The 16,592-nt window shown below is 46.2% G+C and overlaps 1 protein-coding gene across 10 annotated transcripts in view; it reads left to right on the forward strand.

Moving 5' to 3' along the window:
- The window catches only part of WIPF2 (WAS/WASL interacting protein family member 2), a 41,122-nt gene that overhangs the window by 18,413 nt on the left and 6,117 nt on the right, over positions 1-16,592 (forward strand). For 7 of the 10 annotated variants that reach the window (XM_061391715.1, XM_061391712.1, XM_061391711.1 and 4 more), the window contains 5 exons: positions 2,551-2,682; positions 6,181-6,313; positions 7,006-7,122; positions 7,465-8,121; positions 15,808-16,014. In XM_061391715.1, the coding sequence (XP_061247699.1) occupies positions 2,620-2,682; positions 6,181-6,313; positions 7,006-7,122; positions 7,465-8,121; positions 15,808-16,014 (1,177 nt within the window). In that variant the 5' untranslated portion in view covers positions 2,551-2,619. Of the gene's footprint in view, positions 1-2,550; positions 2,683-6,180; positions 6,314-7,005; positions 7,123-7,464; positions 16,015-16,592 lie in introns of those variants that run through there. The other 3 variants (XR_009731378.1, XM_061391719.1, XM_061391710.1) reach the window with 3 other exon arrangements.

Consider the following 16,592-nt stretch of genomic DNA (forward strand, 5'->3'; position numbering starts at 1 on the left):
GTATGGCACAATGACTAAGAACGTTTTTTTACATTTTCAAAATGTAAAGATCAAGAGAATGAAAAGACAAGCCACGGAATAAGAGAAAATATTTGCAAAAGGTACAGCTGATAAAAGACCATTAGCTAAAATGTATAAAGAACTCTTAAAACTCAACAATAAGAAAACAACCCAATTAAAAAGTGGGCAAAAGACCTGAACAGGCACATCATCAAAGAAGAAATATAGATGCCAAGTCAGCACTTGAGAAGAGCCCAACATCACGTGTCACTTGGGAATTGCAAATTAGAACAACAGGACTGCACACCTATTAGAATGCCCCAAATTCAGAATTCTCGCAAAGATATGGAACAGTAGGAACTCTTACCTGTTGCTTGTGAGAATTGCAAATTGATACAGCCACTGCAGAAGATATTCTGGCAGTTTATTACAAAACATACTCTTACCATATGATCCATCAGTCATCAGATCAGTCGCTCGGTTGTGTTCGACTCTTTGCGACCCCATGAATTGCATTATGCCAGGCCTCCCTGTCCATCACCAACTCCCAGAGTTCACTCAGACTCACGTCCATTGAGTCAGTGATGCCATCCAGCCATCTCATCCTCTGTCGTCCCCTTCTCCTCTTGCCCCCAATCCCTCCCAGCATCAGAGTCTTTTCTAATCAGTCAACTCTTCGCATGAGGTGGCCAAAGTACTGGAGTTTCAGCTTTAGCATCATTCCTTCCAAAGAAATCCTAGGGCTGATCTCCTTCAGAATGGACTGGTTGGATCTCCTTGTAGTCCAAGGGACTCTCAAGAGTCTTCTCCAACACCACAGTTCAAAAGCATCAATTCTTACTCCTTGATATTTACCCAAATGAGTCAAAAACTTATGTCCTCACAAAAGCCTGCACAAGGATGTTTATATCAGCATTATTCATAATTGCTCTAAGACTTGGAAGCAACTCAGATGTCCTTTAGGAGGTGAATGGATAAAACAAACTGGTACATCCGGATAGTGGAATGTTATCCAGCGCTAAAAAGAAATGAGTTTTTAAGCCATGAAAAGACATGGAGGAAACTGAAATGCATATTATCAAGTGAAAGAAGCCAATCTGAGAAAGGTACATGCTGTATGATCCCAACAGTGTGACAGTTCTGGAAAAGGCAAAACTATGGAGACATTAAAAAGCTCAGTGGTTGCCAGGGGTTCAAAGGACGGGGGCAGGGAGGGATGAATAGGCAGAGCATAAAAGAATTTTTAGCAAAGTGAGATGATTCTGTATGGTATGACATTGGTGTTTACGTGCGTGCTGTGTAACTCAGTCACGTCCAGCTCTTTGCAACCCCATGGACTGTAGCCCGCTAGGCTCCCCTGTCCATGGAATTCCCCAGGCAAGAATACTGGAGTGGGTTGCCATGCCCTCCTCCAGAGGATCTTCCCGATTCAGGGATCAAACCCACGTCTCTTACATTTCCTGCATTGGTAGGTGGGTTCTTTACCACTAGCACCACCTGGAGAGCCGACTACATTATTGGACAGTTGTCATTATTTGTTGTTCAGTCACTAAGCTGTGTTCAACTCAGCGACCCCATGAACTGTGGAGTGCCAGGCTTCCCTGGCCTTCCCTATATCCTGGAGCTTGCTCAAACTCATGTCCATTGAATCGGTGATGCCATCCAACCGACTCATCCACTGTCACCCCGGGTCCTCCTGCCCCCAGTCTTGCCAGCATCAGGGTCTTTTCCATTATATATTTGTCCAAACCCATGAAATGTACAACTGCGTGAGTGAACCCTAGGGCTTCCAGTAGTCCAGTGGTTAAGAGTCCACCTTGCAATGCAGGAGACACGGGTTGACTCCCGGGTCCAGGAAGATCCCACATGCCTTTGGAGCAACTAAACCCATGCACCACAACTACTGAGCCTGTGCTCTAGAGCTGCAAGCCGCAAACTACTGAAACCTGCGTGTCCTGGCACCTGTGCTTGGCCATAAGAGAAGCCACGTCTGTGAGAAGCCTGAGCGCTGCAACTAGAGAAAGCCCACCTGAAACAACGAAGACGCAGAGCAAAGCCAAAAAGAACTAAATGATTTAGTTAAATTAAAAAAAGAGAGTGAACCCCAGTGTAAACTGTGGGCTTTGGGCGATTATGAGGTATCAGTGTAGCTTCATCAGTTATAACAAATGCAGCACAGCAGGATGCAGATAGTGGGGTACTGTATGTTTGGCTGGGGGGACAGAGGTTTTAAGGGAACTCAGTACTTTCTGCTCTTTTGCTGTGAACCTAAAACCGCGGTTAAAAATGAAATTTAGTAATGTAAAAGGCTGTCAAAGCAAAATAAAAGAATAATGTGCAATAGAGACCATAGACAGTTTACAGAGCCTAAAGTATTATTTTTATCTGGCCTTTAACGGAGATTTACCGAGCCCAGGACTGGATCACGGTGCGCCTAGGAGATGAGTGCCTAGTTTCTCTGGTGTCGTGCCCGGGCCTCTGGTTCTTCTGGTACTCAGTGTCTCTCAGGGCAGAGTTGTTCTCTTGAATTTGTTTCTGCTTAACTTGCAGGTATATGAGTGACCTAAAGCTGCAGATTAAAACGGAGAGAGAGCAGTGCCAACTGCACGCAGGGCAAGGATGCCAATTCCTCCTCCTCCTCCTCCACCCCCCGGTCCTCCTCCTCCTCCCACTTTTCATCAGGTAGGTTGTCCTTCCACTCAGCTATCTCAAAACCTGAATGCATACTTAGGGCTTCCTGGTGTAAGACATATGGTGTGGGAAGATGGAGACTGAATAAAAGTCTGTCTTCCTCAATTAGTTCTGATTCCTGAGAAGTCCTCTTGGGACCATATGGCTTGTCTTGGCTTTCCTCTCCTGGTTCAGTCTAAGTGGAGCTTTGAGCAGGTGGCATCAGTGTCTCTTCCCTGTTAAACTATTTGTGACATAAAGGTCGGTGTATCCTTTCTCTGTGCCCCAAAAGAGACTTACCTAGCTAGTTTGTTTCAGTACTAGGACTAGAACTCAGACCTGCCAACTTGTGTTTTTTTTTCCTTCTAAGTTTTGGGTTTTAGACATTTTGTTTGAGAATATGTATGAATCCCCTTTTAAAACCTTATTTATTTTTGGCTGTGCTGGCTCTTCATTGCTGTGGGGGCTTTTCTCTAGTTGTGGTGAGCAGGGTCTCCTCTCTAATTGCGGTGCTCGGGCTTCTCATTGAGGTGGCTTCTCTGGGGAGCATGATCTCTAGGCGTGAGGGCTCAGTAGTTGCAGCACGTGAGCTCAGTGGTTGTGACTCTTGGGCTCTAGAGCACTGGCAACGATAATTATGGCGCCCAGGCTTCGTTGCTTAGAGGCATGTGGGATCTTTCTGGATCAGGGATTGAACCCATGTCTCCTGCCTTGGCAGGCAGATTCTTTGCTACTGAGCCACCAGGGAATCCCTGGATTCCCTTTTCAGTTGAAATTTTATGTGGAAGACCAATAAGTAAAGTAGGTAAAAGCAGAACTGCTCTTGATAGAGTAGAGTTCAAAGATCCACAGTTAATCCTTGGATCCCTGTAGCCTTTAGGTTACTGCGCTGCATTGTTCTTAGTCATTCCCTCATAGCCTTTTCACTGGGGGCTTACTATGTGTCAGAGACTTGGCTGACTACAATTTCGAAAAGCCATATAATTTTACTCTATACTTTAATTTTCTCTATACTTTATAATTTTCATTTTTTAAAAACATTTTTTATTGTTTTTGGCTGTACCACTTGACTTATGGGATCTTAGTTCCTTGCTCAGGGATTGAACCTGTGCCCTCAGTGAAAGTGCAAGAGTCCTAACCATGGGACTGCCAGGGAATTCCCATGTAAGAGCTTATATATTGCTTGACTCTCCACATGAATTTATTTAAAAATTAAAAGGGGAAATATGCAGATAAGCAAAAAGAAGCAGATAAAAATCATCTGTGATCTTGACAACCTGAAATGAAGCAGATTCTGCTTTTAAGGGCCCCCAGTATAATGAGTGAGACAGGTAAGTCAACAGACAAAATCCATGCTATGCAGAGATATATGGGGCCATAAAAAGGGCACCTCACCAGTGGTCGAAGGAGAGGAGGTAGCCATAAGAGAAGCTTCTGGCGAGAGATGATGCTGAGCTGAATCTTGAAAGATGAGTAGAGTTTAGCCAGAAAAGGGTGAAGGTAGGCACTTGAAGTTGCTTAACTGGCATCCTCCTCGTTGTTCTTTTTGATTGACCTTTTAGATTACTTTCAGCTTTATGCTATTATAAACTTTTTTTCCTGTTATTATCTTTGTGCACTGCTCCAATTATTTTCTTCAAGTTAATTTCTGGAAGTAGAACTCTTGTGCTAGACTTTTGTGCTATTTTTTGGCTGTGCCTCATGGCATGTAGGCTTCCTAGGTGGCTCAGTGGGTAAAGAATCCACCTGCAGCGCAGGGGACGCAGGAGGTTCGATCCCTGGGTCGAGAAGATCCCCTGGAGGAGGGTGTGGCAACCCACTCCAGTGCTCTTGCTGGGAAAAATCCCATCGACAGAGGAGCCTGGAGGGCTACAGTGCATGGGGTCACAAAGAGTTGGACATGACTGAAGCGACTGAGCACGCACGCACGCTCGCACACGTGGCATGCAGGATCTTAGTTCTGTGACCAGGGATCAGACCTGTGCCTCCTGAAGTGAAAGCACGGAGTCTTAACTGCTGGACCACCAGGGAAGTCCTGTGCTAGACTTGCCTGAATCTTGTGACCACCACAGGGCAGGTTTTTGTTCTGTACGTTTTTTTAACATCTTCAGTGTGCCAGGCACTACGCAGGCAGTGCCTTGACAAAGCTAACAAACTCCTTTTGTAATTTTAACCTTAACCAATATCATAGGTAGATAATAATACTGTTTTACACTATGTTGACTTTCTTCACCCTGTATTGTTCATGTGTGTGCACTAAGTCGCTTCAGTCGTCTGACTCTTTGTGATCCTATCTATGGACTGTAGCCTGCCAGGCTTCTCTGTCCATGGGATTCTCCAGGCATGCATACTGGAGTGGGTTGCCATTTCCTTCTCCAGGGGATCTTCCTGACCCAGGGATCAAACTCAAGTCTCCTGCATTTCCTGCTTTGCAGGCAGATTCTTTACCTGCTGAGCCACCTGGGAAACCTCAGTACTGTTTATATAATCTTTCTTGCTTATTATCCTATTGATTTCTGAGTCATCTTGTTTGTTAATGCTATATAGATTTAGAACACTGCCTTTGTTTCTATCATATGTTACGTTTGTCACTGATAATTTCTCCTTCCAGTGTGTTATCTGCATATTATATTCCTAAGTGAATAATCTATAATAAAGAGATCTGTTGGTCTTTTCCTGTATTTTGGTTGTCTTGATAAGAAGTCCTTCCCCTTGCCTATTTTTTTCCATATAGTACTTCTGTGGGTTTATTTTTTTACACTTGAAATTTTTAATTCAGCCAGAGTAAAGCCCTAAGGTAGGTATTTAACTTTATAATTTTTTTCTGAAAATTAACCACTTGTTGGACTTCTTTGGCATTCCAGTGGTTAGGACTCTGAGCTTTCACTCCAGGGGGCTCAGGTTTGAGCCCTAGCCAGGGAACTAAGATCCTACATGCCCCATGGTGCATCCCCCAGAAAATTAACCACTAGTTTTTAACACCGTGTATTTAATGCCCTATCCTTTCTGCACTGATGAACTATACTTTTATTTTTTCTTCTATAGATCTGGGCCTGCTTATGGAGTGTCTGTTTGTTCCATTAATCTAGGTGTCTGTCCTTGTGTTCTTGTTATAGTTGGTCATAGGACTGTTTCAAGATTTGAATGAGATAATGAAAGTAATGTGCTTATTATTATTAGCACAATGCTTCTGGTATAGTAGGGACTCCATAAATGTTTGCATTGATGATGGTGATACAATACAGATAAAGCGTCTGACACAAGCCTAGCACATAGGTACTCTGTTAGATTGGTGCAGGCCTCCTATCAGAAGCCTCTAAATAGGAGGGAGAGCTGTCCCTTCACCGAAGGGACAGCATGAGAAAAGGGTGTGAGAAGGGTGTTTTTTGGCACATGTACCTTATCAGGCTAGACAGGCATTGCATGGAATCCAGTTTGCCGAAGACATTTATCCTGAACTTGTGATGAAGAGGATATTGAGGGTGAACTTTTGTTTCCCTCTTCCTTCAGGCAAACACCGAGCCACCTAAGCTGAGTAGAGATGAGCAGCGGGGTCGAGGCGCCCTCTTACAGGACATCTGCAAGGGCACTAAGCTGAAGAAGGTGACCAACGTTAACGATCGGAGCGCTCCCATCCTCGAGAGTGAGTCTGAGCTGCATCGCCTTGCGAACCGCCAGGACCCCAGGGTTGGCCTGGAGACTCGGCCTGGCTGTCATTTTTACTGTTGGATCTTGGGTGGGAGTTTTGTGTTAGGGTATTCTGTGACTGTCTTCTCATCTGTACTTTTGAATGCCTTAGAAATTTCTTTTTGACCTTTGAGAAACATTCTTGGGGTCTTAAGCCTCCCGTCTCCTCCTATGCCTCGTGCTTGTTAGGGCACATCCTTGGCTTTTCTGTGAGGGAACCACCACAGTCCTGAAAACTGATAAGCTGAAGCCAGTAATGATTTTTTAATTGCTGCAAGTGTTCTTGCTGGAGGGCCTCTGGGGAGCTGGCTCACACCTGGGTCCCAGAGCCATCAGCCCCTGATCATCTGGGACTTGGAGAGGAGAGCTTAGAGAACTCTCTTCATCCTGGTTACCCCTGTGCCCTAAATAAAGGAAGACTGGCTTCTCGTTCCTTTCGTTCTCTCTCATCACAGCCCAAAGTTTCATCCCCATGCCCACTTGAAGCCGTGGAGCAGAGAGGCTCACTTTCTATTTCAGTGGAAGGACAAAAGCAGTGGCGGTTTGCAAATTAAAGCCCAGGGAGAAGGACGGGTTTCTCCTCAGAATTGACTTGGTCACCAGCTCAGAGCACGCATGAAATGACAATCCTAATGGTGTGCTTTCCAGAGCCCAAAGGGAGCAGTGGAGGTTACGGTTCTGGAGCAGCTGCCCTGCAGGCCAAGGGAGGCCTCTTCCAAGGAGGAGTGCCAAAGCTGCGCCCTGTGGGAGCCAAGGACAGTTCAGGTATGTGGTAAGGACTTCCTTAGGGTATTTCTCAAATGTGTTCATTTTGGACTGATCCCAAGCGGGACTTCTGGAGATCAGGAGCACGGTAGAGGTGCGACAAAGAGGGGAGCAGGGGAGGAGTGACAGAGCAGAATAAAGCAGGAGCTGAGGCATTTGATGAAAGTGCATTCGACTTGTAGCAGTAGTATTTGCTAATGGACCCTGAGCCTGAAACCAGGTTAAAACCCAGCACCGTACCTGCTGCCATGCAGGTTGCACAGAGGAGGCGGGGTGACACGGAGATAACTCACCACTGTGCACCTGGCTCTGTTGACCTGGTGCTGTCTGCTGTATTTGTAGAGAACCTGGCTGGTAAGCCAGTGCTCCAAGTCCCCAGTTCCCGAGCTGCTGCCCCGAGGCCTCCAGGGACCACAGCCAGCGGGCGTCCTCAAGATGACACAGACAGCAGCCGGGCCTCACTCCCAGAGCTGCCCCGGATGCAGAGACCCTCGTTACCGGACCTCTCTCGGCCCAATCCCACCAGCAGTACCGGGATGAAGCACAGCTCCTCTGCCCCTCCTCCACCTCCCCCGGGGAGGCGTGCCAACGCCCCCCCCACGCCCCTGCCTATGCACAGCAACAAAGCCGCGGCCTACAACAGAGAGAAACCCCTGCCGCCCACGCCTGGACAGAGGCTTCACCCGGGTCGAGAGGGACCTTCTGCTCCACCCCCAGTCAAGCCGCCTCCTTCCCCTGTGAATGTCAGATCGGGACCAAGTGGCCAGTCTCTGGCTCCTCCTCCGCCGCCTTACCGCCAGCCTCCTGGGGTCCCCAATGGACCCTCCAGCCCCACGAATGAGTCAGCCCCCGAGCTGCCACAGAGACACAATTCTTTGCATAGGAAGACTCCAGGGCCTGCCAGAGGCCTGGCGCCTCCTCCGCCCACCTCAGCCTCCCCCTCTTCACAGAGTAATAGGCCACCTCCCCCAACCCGTGACCCTCCCAGCCGGGGAGCAGGTAAGTGCCTGGAAGTACCTTGTGTTTCCCCTCATATTCAGACTGAGTCTCTCTTCCTTTTCACCCTTCTCACCAAAGCTCTTCTTCAGTGACTGAAGTGAATACTCATTGGACAGGTTTATTAGTGCCTTTTTACATGTCAGATTCTCTTGTTAGGGAAACAGCAATAAATAAAAAAAAGGCAAAAAATCCTGTTCTGAACACTGAGGAAAATAAGTTAATAGAAAAAAATATATATGTGTGTGTATGTATAAAGAAAACAAGCAAAAAATATATATATATAAACACATAGTATATAGATGCTTTAGAGAAATACGAAGCAGAGAAAGGGGATGGGGTGTGCTGGGGCGGGGATGAGGAAATACTTAAATTGCAGGGATGAGGGTAAAAGTAGGGTCAGAGAAGGCCTTACTGATAAAGCGACAGTTTGGCAAAGACCTGAAGAAACTGAGGGAATGCACTAAGCAGGCATTGAGAGCAGCAGATGCTAAGGCCCTGAGACTGGGGACAGCAGGGAGACCGCTGTGGCAAGACCAGGATATGCGATGGGACAAGCGACAGGACATGGAGGTCAGGAAGCTAGATTCCATGAAAGAGTAGCCAAGGACTTTGTGAAGGCTTCAGGTTTTAGTCCGTGTGAGATGAGGAGCCACTGGGTTGCGGGGAGGATGGGAACATGGAAGTAGCATTGATCTACCTTTTGAAAAGGTCACTGGACCCTGTGTTGAGAAAGACCACAGGAAGACAGAGGGGCCAAGGGAGAGCACTTGGGAGGCTAGGGCAGTGAACTGGGTGTATGGTGTATGCGTGGGTCACAGCAGCTTTGGGGAAAGATCAGTGTTCCATCGATGTTGTTTTTTTGTTTTGCTTTTAAATATCTATCTGTTCGGCTGCTTCCAGTCTTAGTTGCAATGCATGGGCTTCTCTCTAGCTGTAGCTCGAGGGCTTTCTTGCCCCACACCATGTGGGATCTTAGTTCCCTGAACAGGGATCGAGTCCCCTACATTGGAAGGTGGATTCTTAACCACTGAACCACAAGGGAAGTTGTAGGTGTTCAGTTTTGAATGTCAAGTTTGAGACCTGAGGGTAAATCATGGATTGGCGATTGGCTCTGAGACTCTGCACTTCAAGGGGATGGTGTGGGCTAGAGAGGGGAATTTGAAGAATTTTGAGAACTACATGCTGGGGTGAAACCACCTGGGGAGTGAGTTCATTAAAGGAGAGGAGAAGTCTGGGGTGTGAGTCCTTCCTATAGCAGAGGCCAGAGCATTGAGAGTACTAAGGCAGAGGAAGCTGAGAAAAGGCCTGGAGTGAGGGAGAAAGGAGGAACGCGGAGAGAGTAATGGGAAAAGTCCGAGATAGTCAGTGAGCACCCAGGGCCTGTGCTGCAGGTGGGTCAGCTAAGCTGAAGGCTGAGAATGACACTGGTCTCAGCAACACGAAGAGTCATTTTGAGGATCCACAAACTACCCTTGTGAGTAGTTTTAGTGGAGTGCGGAGGAGAGGGTGACGCGAAAGTCTGATTGGATTGGGTTCAAGCATGCGGGAATAGGAGAGGCCTTGATGAAGACAGCGGTAGACATCTAGGGAGTTTGCTGTAAGGGGAGAGGGCTGCAGCTATGCAGAACGGTTGCTGGAGGAGGATATGAGATTGAGGGCTGATCCCCCTGCCCCATGCTCCAAGATGGGAGAGATTTCAACATCTGTTTGTATGCTGATGGAATGATCCTGTAGAGAAGGGAGATTGCCTGGATAATCCTCAGGGAGGCAGAAAGGAATGAAATCTGATCCACAGGTCAAGGGTTGATCTTAGGTAAGAATTCAGATAGTTCTTCTGGGTAGCAGGAGGGATGACTGAACATATAGGCAAAGAAGCAAGTGAGTAGGTGGGTGTAGTGATGGGAGCGTGTGGAAAGTTTCTTCTGTTTTTTTGTTTTTGTGGTTCTATTTTCTTGGTGAGTTTGAAAGCAAGGACATCTGCTGTGAATGTGGGTAAGGAGTTAGAGGGAGATTTGAGGACAGAAGAGGGCATGAATTGGCCATCTGGGCGCACGGGTGAGTGAGTGAAAGAGGGAAGTGTGCTGCGATGACCAGTGACACAGAAGGCTCACTCCAGCTTAGGGGCCACATGTTTCAAGTGAGATTCATCAGCTCGACGTGTGTTCAGCTGCGTCTCTGCCAGTCCTGAGTCGGGGCAGAGTTTAATTACCCAGGTTAGCGTTTTGTAGGCATGTGTGACCATGAGGGAGAGTCGGGCAAGGGAGGTAAGGGGGTGTGTAAGGGAGTGGTTATCACAAGGGACCCTGCTGCTAAACTGGGTGAGGAAAAGATTCAGGAACCTTTGAAAAGGTGGAAGAGAGGAGTTCTACAGTGTGACGGTGAGCTCTCTGGACTCTGAATCAAGCGAAGAAGTTGTGTCATCTTTCAAAATAGGTGAAAGTAGAGAGTGAATGAGACTCTGACAGCTCTCTGGGGCCTTCTTAGTGTTCTGTAGTGTTAGTCGCGTCCAACTGTTTGCAATTCCATGGACCGTAACCTGCCAGAATCCTCTGTCCATGGAATTCTCCAGGCAAGAATATTGGCGTGGTTTGCCGTTCCCTTCTCCAGGGGATCTTCCCGACCCAGGGATTGAACCTGGGTCTCCTGTACTGAAGGCAGATTCTTTACCATCTGAGCCACCAAGGAAGCCCTTCTTAGGCCCAGGAATTTTGGCTCCCATATTCTGTTGTATAAGCTCTCCTGGTGGCTCAGTGGTAAGCAGTCTGTTTGTCAGACATCCAGGTCCCAATCCCAGGGTTGGGAAGATCCCCTGGAGGACGAAATGGCAACCCACTCTAGTATTCTTGCCTGGGAAATCCGATGGACAGAGGTGCCTAGCAGGCTACAGTCCATGGGGTCACAGAAGAGTCAGACACGACTTAGAGACTAAATAGCAACAATTCTTTTTTATCACTGGGCTTTGAGCGGCACCCTCCACAAATGGCTTTTGAACTTTGGCTTTAGACACCCCACGTGTATAGGTGAAATCATCGAATAGGGAGGTTTGTCACCAGGAAGCGTGTATTAAAGGCCCATTAACCTGCACGCTGCTTGACTAAGTACAGAGATGTCAGTTCTGGGAGCTGGCCATGGCATCAGGTGGTCACATAGGAGCCTAGTACATGGCCAACCCTGTATCTCTCTGGCTTTAGCTGGAAGGATATAGTCCCAACATGACCTTTGATTTTACAAAGTTTTGGTTAAAAAAATTTTTTTTTAACTAAAGAATGTTTTTTAAATGACCCTTTAACTGAGCCAGAGCACATATCTTTCTAAACCCAACCAGGAATAGAAGCAGGGGAAAATGTAATTTCCGTGGGTTGAATTGAGTCGTTTTAAATGTCTGTAGACTTCTTGCTTCCCACTTCTCAGTTCTTTCTTTGTGATTTCTTTAGAATATTGTGAAGTTATGAGTCTTATTCTTCTATTAGCCATCACCAACTTTGAAGCCTGCCATAGGCCTCGGCCTACTTTCTGCATCAGTAACCAGAGCTGCTGCTGCGTCGCTTCAGTCGTGTCCGACTCTGTGCGACCCCATAGACGGCAGCCCACCAGGCTCCCCCGTCCTTGGGATTCTCCAGGCAAGAGCACTGGAGTGGGTTGCCATTTCCTTCTCCAATGCATGAAAGTGAAAAGTGAAAGGGAAGTCGCTCAGTCGTGTCTGACTCTTAGCAACCCCATGGACTGCAGCCCACCAGGCTCCTCCATCCATGGGATTTTCCAGGCAAGAGTACTGGAGTAGGGTGCCATTGCCTTCTCTGTTAGTAACCAGAACAACAGTTCTTAAAAATGATACTCTGAAAAAAAAAAAAATTGAGATATTTTAGTCAGAGATCTTGTGAGTATTGGCTCCATTTGTTTATGAGATTGGGCCTATCGCTCTGATTTCTGAGTTTGTTTCCTGATCTGTAAAATGATATTCATAGTACTTTCAGAGGTGGTTGTAAATAAAAAAATGCATAGAAGTGCTTTTTAAACTGTGGTGTGCTGGTGAGCTTAGTGGATTTATGCAAAGGGCTTCTTGGTAGTTTTCGTGGACTTATTTCTATTAATTAATCATACTATGATAATGATAACATGTTATAATGTACTTTTGTTTCTTTATGAATGATTTACATTTGAAAGAATATGTAAAAAGGCAAAAGAACATGTAAAACAGGCAAAAGGAGTCTTTTGCCATGCCCAGGGTGCTTAGAGACCAAAAATTTCCCTTCTTATTGGTCCATAAAGTTTCTTTTTGAATTTTTTCTCTGTAGAGTAAAACACTATTTTAAAGGGCATTTTTTTCTTTTGAAAAGAATCAAGGATAGAGTGGGAGGTTGGGTTTAGTAGATGTAAGTGCAACATTGTAAATCAGCTATGTCTGTGTGCTCAGTCCTGTCCAGCTCTTTGCCACCCCATGGACTATAGTTTGCCAGGCTCTTATGTCCATGGAATTGTCCAGGCAAGAATATTGGAGCAGGTTCCATTCCCTACGCCAGGGGATCTTCCCAACTCATGGTTCGAACCTGGGTCTCTCACAATGCAAGCAGATTCTTTGCCATCTGAGCCACCAGGGAAGCCCTGCTTCAGTTTAAAACAAAAGAATCAATAACATCATGCTTTACTCAAAATTGGGTTTATCTTGGATTACAAAAGTTGATCTTCCCACCCTGAGGTTTCTTTTACACACTGCTTGTCTCTTGGGGTCATTGGGTTCCAGCTCTGTCACTTGAAGTAGTCTTAAAACTGGATGTGACAAACAGTAGAACCTGGTCAGGATTTCCGTCCTTGAGCTAAGGAAGCCAAGCAGGTGGTTCTTTGTCCTGCTCCATTTTGCCTGTCCAGGTTGGCTCTCATCACTGCCACCTGCTCACAGCCTCACTGGTGTCCTTTTGAGCCTGGCTGATGCTGTCTACTTTAATTGCCCTATCCCCACCAGGGAGTCTGGGTAGACACAGATTTCCAGGACCCTACGAAATCTGACTGTGAAGAAGGCTGAGCACGAAGAATTGATGCTTTTGAACTGAGGTGTTGGAGAAGACTCTTGAGAGTCCCTTGGACTGCAAGGAGATCCAACCAGTCCATTCTGAAGATCAGCCCTGGGATTTCTTTGGACGGAATGATGCTGAAGCTGAAACTCCAATACTTTGGCCACCTCATGCGAAGAGTTGACTCATTGGAAAAGACTCTGATGCTGGGAGGGATTGGGGGCAGGAGGAGAAGGGGACGACAGAGGATGAGATGGCTGGATGGCATCACTGACTCAATGGACATGAGTCTGAGTGAACTCCGGGAGTTTGTGATGGACAGGGAGGCCTGGCGTGCTGTGATTCATGGGGTTGCAAAGAGTCGGACACGACTGAGCGACTGAACTGAACTGAAGAAATCTGACCATGAGGGAAATATTTTGAGGATGACCTGAAAGAGCTTTGGTTTGAGCAGATTTGGTATGAAAACAGGGTTCAAAGATCTGCTGGGAGGTGTTAAGGAGGTTTCTCTTTAATTATTACTTCTAATGGACACTGTGCATGCTTATACAGACCTTGGAGATTGAGGGAGAGTTTACGTTCTGAGTGTGTTTTGTGGGAAGCTAAAACTGACATTTACTGGGCCTACAGTGCCAGACTCCTTGTCTATAAGCATCAACCCATTACTGTTTCATGCTTAACTACGGTTACTCTATAGAAATTCTGACAGTAATTCAGGAGGAATAATATATACTCTAATCATTAAGACAGTGTTGTTTGTTAAGCACAGTAGTATCTCTATGTACTGTGTAAGGAACAGCTTCTTATTGGGCATAGCCTAGGTACCAAAAGACATACCTCCATCTCACTGGGTTATACATTTGTTGGGGAGGTAATTAATACTTGTGGTAATTATGAAAAGCAGTATGTAGCAGTTTTCTTACTGTGAAAGAGTAGGCTTGTTCTGGGTCTGTTAGATCTGTGACCTTAGATAAATAGCCCGAGTCCCCGTTTCCTCATTTATGCAATGCCACGGGGATAGTGCCACATACTTGTACGGGGCTGGCTATAAGAAGTTTTAAAGATTTAGTACACCGGCTCAGTAGTTGTGGTGTGTGGGCTTAGTTGCTCTGCAGCATGTGGGATCTTCCTGGACCAGGGATCGAACCTGTGTTCCCTGCACTGGCAGACACATCTTAACCACTGGACCACCAGGGAAGTCCAATGTCCAGCATGCTTTTGATATTATCTAATACTTGATGGCAGATTTTTGTCTTTTAAGGGTGAATTTGATATTTGGAAATGGCCAAAAGTCAGAGTCAGACATAGTTAAGATATAGTTAAGAATATTTTTGTTGGTGGTGCAACCTCAGAAAATGGGAAATGACCATCATATAATAATAATTATGGATCTGTCTGACTGGGTTTGGAGACAATTCTTAAGAGGCTTTTCCGATTTTTTTTGAGCAATGAGTCTGTCACTGGAAATATGTAACTTCTGTCAATGAAACTATTATACATAATTTGAAAGGCACACATTTTAGGCTGTGCTGCTGAGTGCTGGAATAAGTGACATAGTCTCTAAATGCTGCCAGGGAACAAAGGAGGAAATCAGAATAGAGTGGATTGCTTTGAGAAAGCCTTGAGAAGATGGGAATTGAGTTAAACCTTCAAGGATAGGTAGGATTTGATAGTAAGGACTGGTCACAGGAGGAAAGCATAGGTAATTCAGGTTATTTAGCAAATATTGATTAAATACCTACCATTTGCTATACATCTGGCTGAGCTTGGGAACTCAGATGTATGGACACTGCTCTGACTTTAAGGAATGTACAGTGTACTAGGAAAGAAGCACATATAATGAATAATTACAGCATAGTAGAGTAGTAGAGAGAGACAGAGGTAACAGTGGGAGTGTGGGTGGAATGGTGCCAGTTCGACCTAGGAGGCAGGCAAGGATGGAAAGAACGAAGGCAAGATCAGGTCACCTACGTGATAGATTACTGTGTAAGCAAGGAATATCGTGGGGTGATACTTGTGGAAGCTAAGGATTTGAAACTTTATGAGGTAGGAAATGCAAAGCGCTTGGAAAAGTTTGAGCTAGTATTTGAGGGAGATTAGTGAGTTGGTATGCAGAATGGATGGGAAGGCTAAAAGATCAGAAGCAAGGAAAACAATGGCGAGGCTTTTTGCAGTAGAACCAGCTAAAAGTGAGAAAGCCCTGACTTTGAATTATGGAGGCAGGCGTGGAAAAGCCAAGAAGGAATCATCACGAATAAGTAGAGTTCTTGCCTGACTTGTCATGGGAAATGAAAAAGGGTCATCTGTTCATTCTGAACTTTGTCTCTGGAAGAATGTGATGTTGCTAAAGAAACAGGAGGACTTCTGGCGATCTGAGAGGTTGGGACTCTGCTTTCAGTGCAGGGGGCACGAGTTCGACCCCTAATCAGGGAAACTTAAGATCTCACATACTGCATCAGCGCAGCCAAATAAATAATGTAAAATAAAGAAAGTAAAAATTTTGAAAAAGAAACAGGGATGAGAGGAGGGGGTGTGACATCAACATGCTGCCCAGAGGCTCCCAGAGGCTGGCTCTTCGGGAAGGTGCCGAGGTGCTCTTTTGGCCCGTGCCTCTCACATCCCTCTGCCCATCACTGTCTCTGCATCCAAGCCTAACTGCTTTCGATTCTAATTGCAGCTCCTCCACCCCCACCACCAATGATCCGAAATGGTGCCAGGGATGCCCCCCCTCCCCCACCACCATACCGAGTGCATGGGTCAGAACCCCTGAGCCGAGGAAAGCCCCCACCTCCGCCCTCAAGAACGCCAGCCGGGCCTCCTCCACCACCGCCGCCCCTGAGGAATGGCCACAGAGATTCCATCACCACTGTCCGATCTTTCTTGGGTGAGTAGCTAGCGGTATTAGTCTTGTAGCTCCTAAGGGACTTCACTGACTCCAGTGGCCACTGCACAGTGGGCATGGCCAGTTGGTACCCTCTTCACTGCAGTTCCTTTCCTGATTTCCCTTCAGACTTCTGTTCCTATCCACGTACATTGCTTTCCTTAGGTGAATTCTCAGCTCAATTGCTTTGGAAGAGATTAAAAGTAAAATGAGCAAGTGTTTTGTTAACTCTGATAGGAAGTGTTTTGCTAACTCTCTTGCTCCTCAAGGCTCATTATGTGTGGTTAGCTTTTAGGTCCGAGACTGTATCCTCTTCAGGATTATTGAGACAGGAATTTCATATTCTCTGAGGAAGAAAGGCTCCTTTCTGGACCTTTGAAAACAGAACATTCTATGCACAGCATTTATCTGATAATCCAAAGCCACTGACTAGCTCTGTTACTTTGAAGAAGTCACTTCATTTTTCTGGACCTCACTTCCCTTATCTGTGAAACAAGGAGATTGACTAAGTGGACTAGAGTTATCAGGTCCACTTTTCCAAGGTTATAAATGAATCTTGGGCTCCACCTGAGGGAATCTGA

This window comes from Bos javanicus, chromosome 19, assembly GCF_032452875.1.
Source record: "Bos javanicus breed banteng chromosome 19, ARS-OSU_banteng_1.0, whole genome shotgun sequence".
NCBI lineage: Eukaryota > Metazoa > Chordata > Mammalia > Artiodactyla > Bovidae > Bos > Bos javanicus.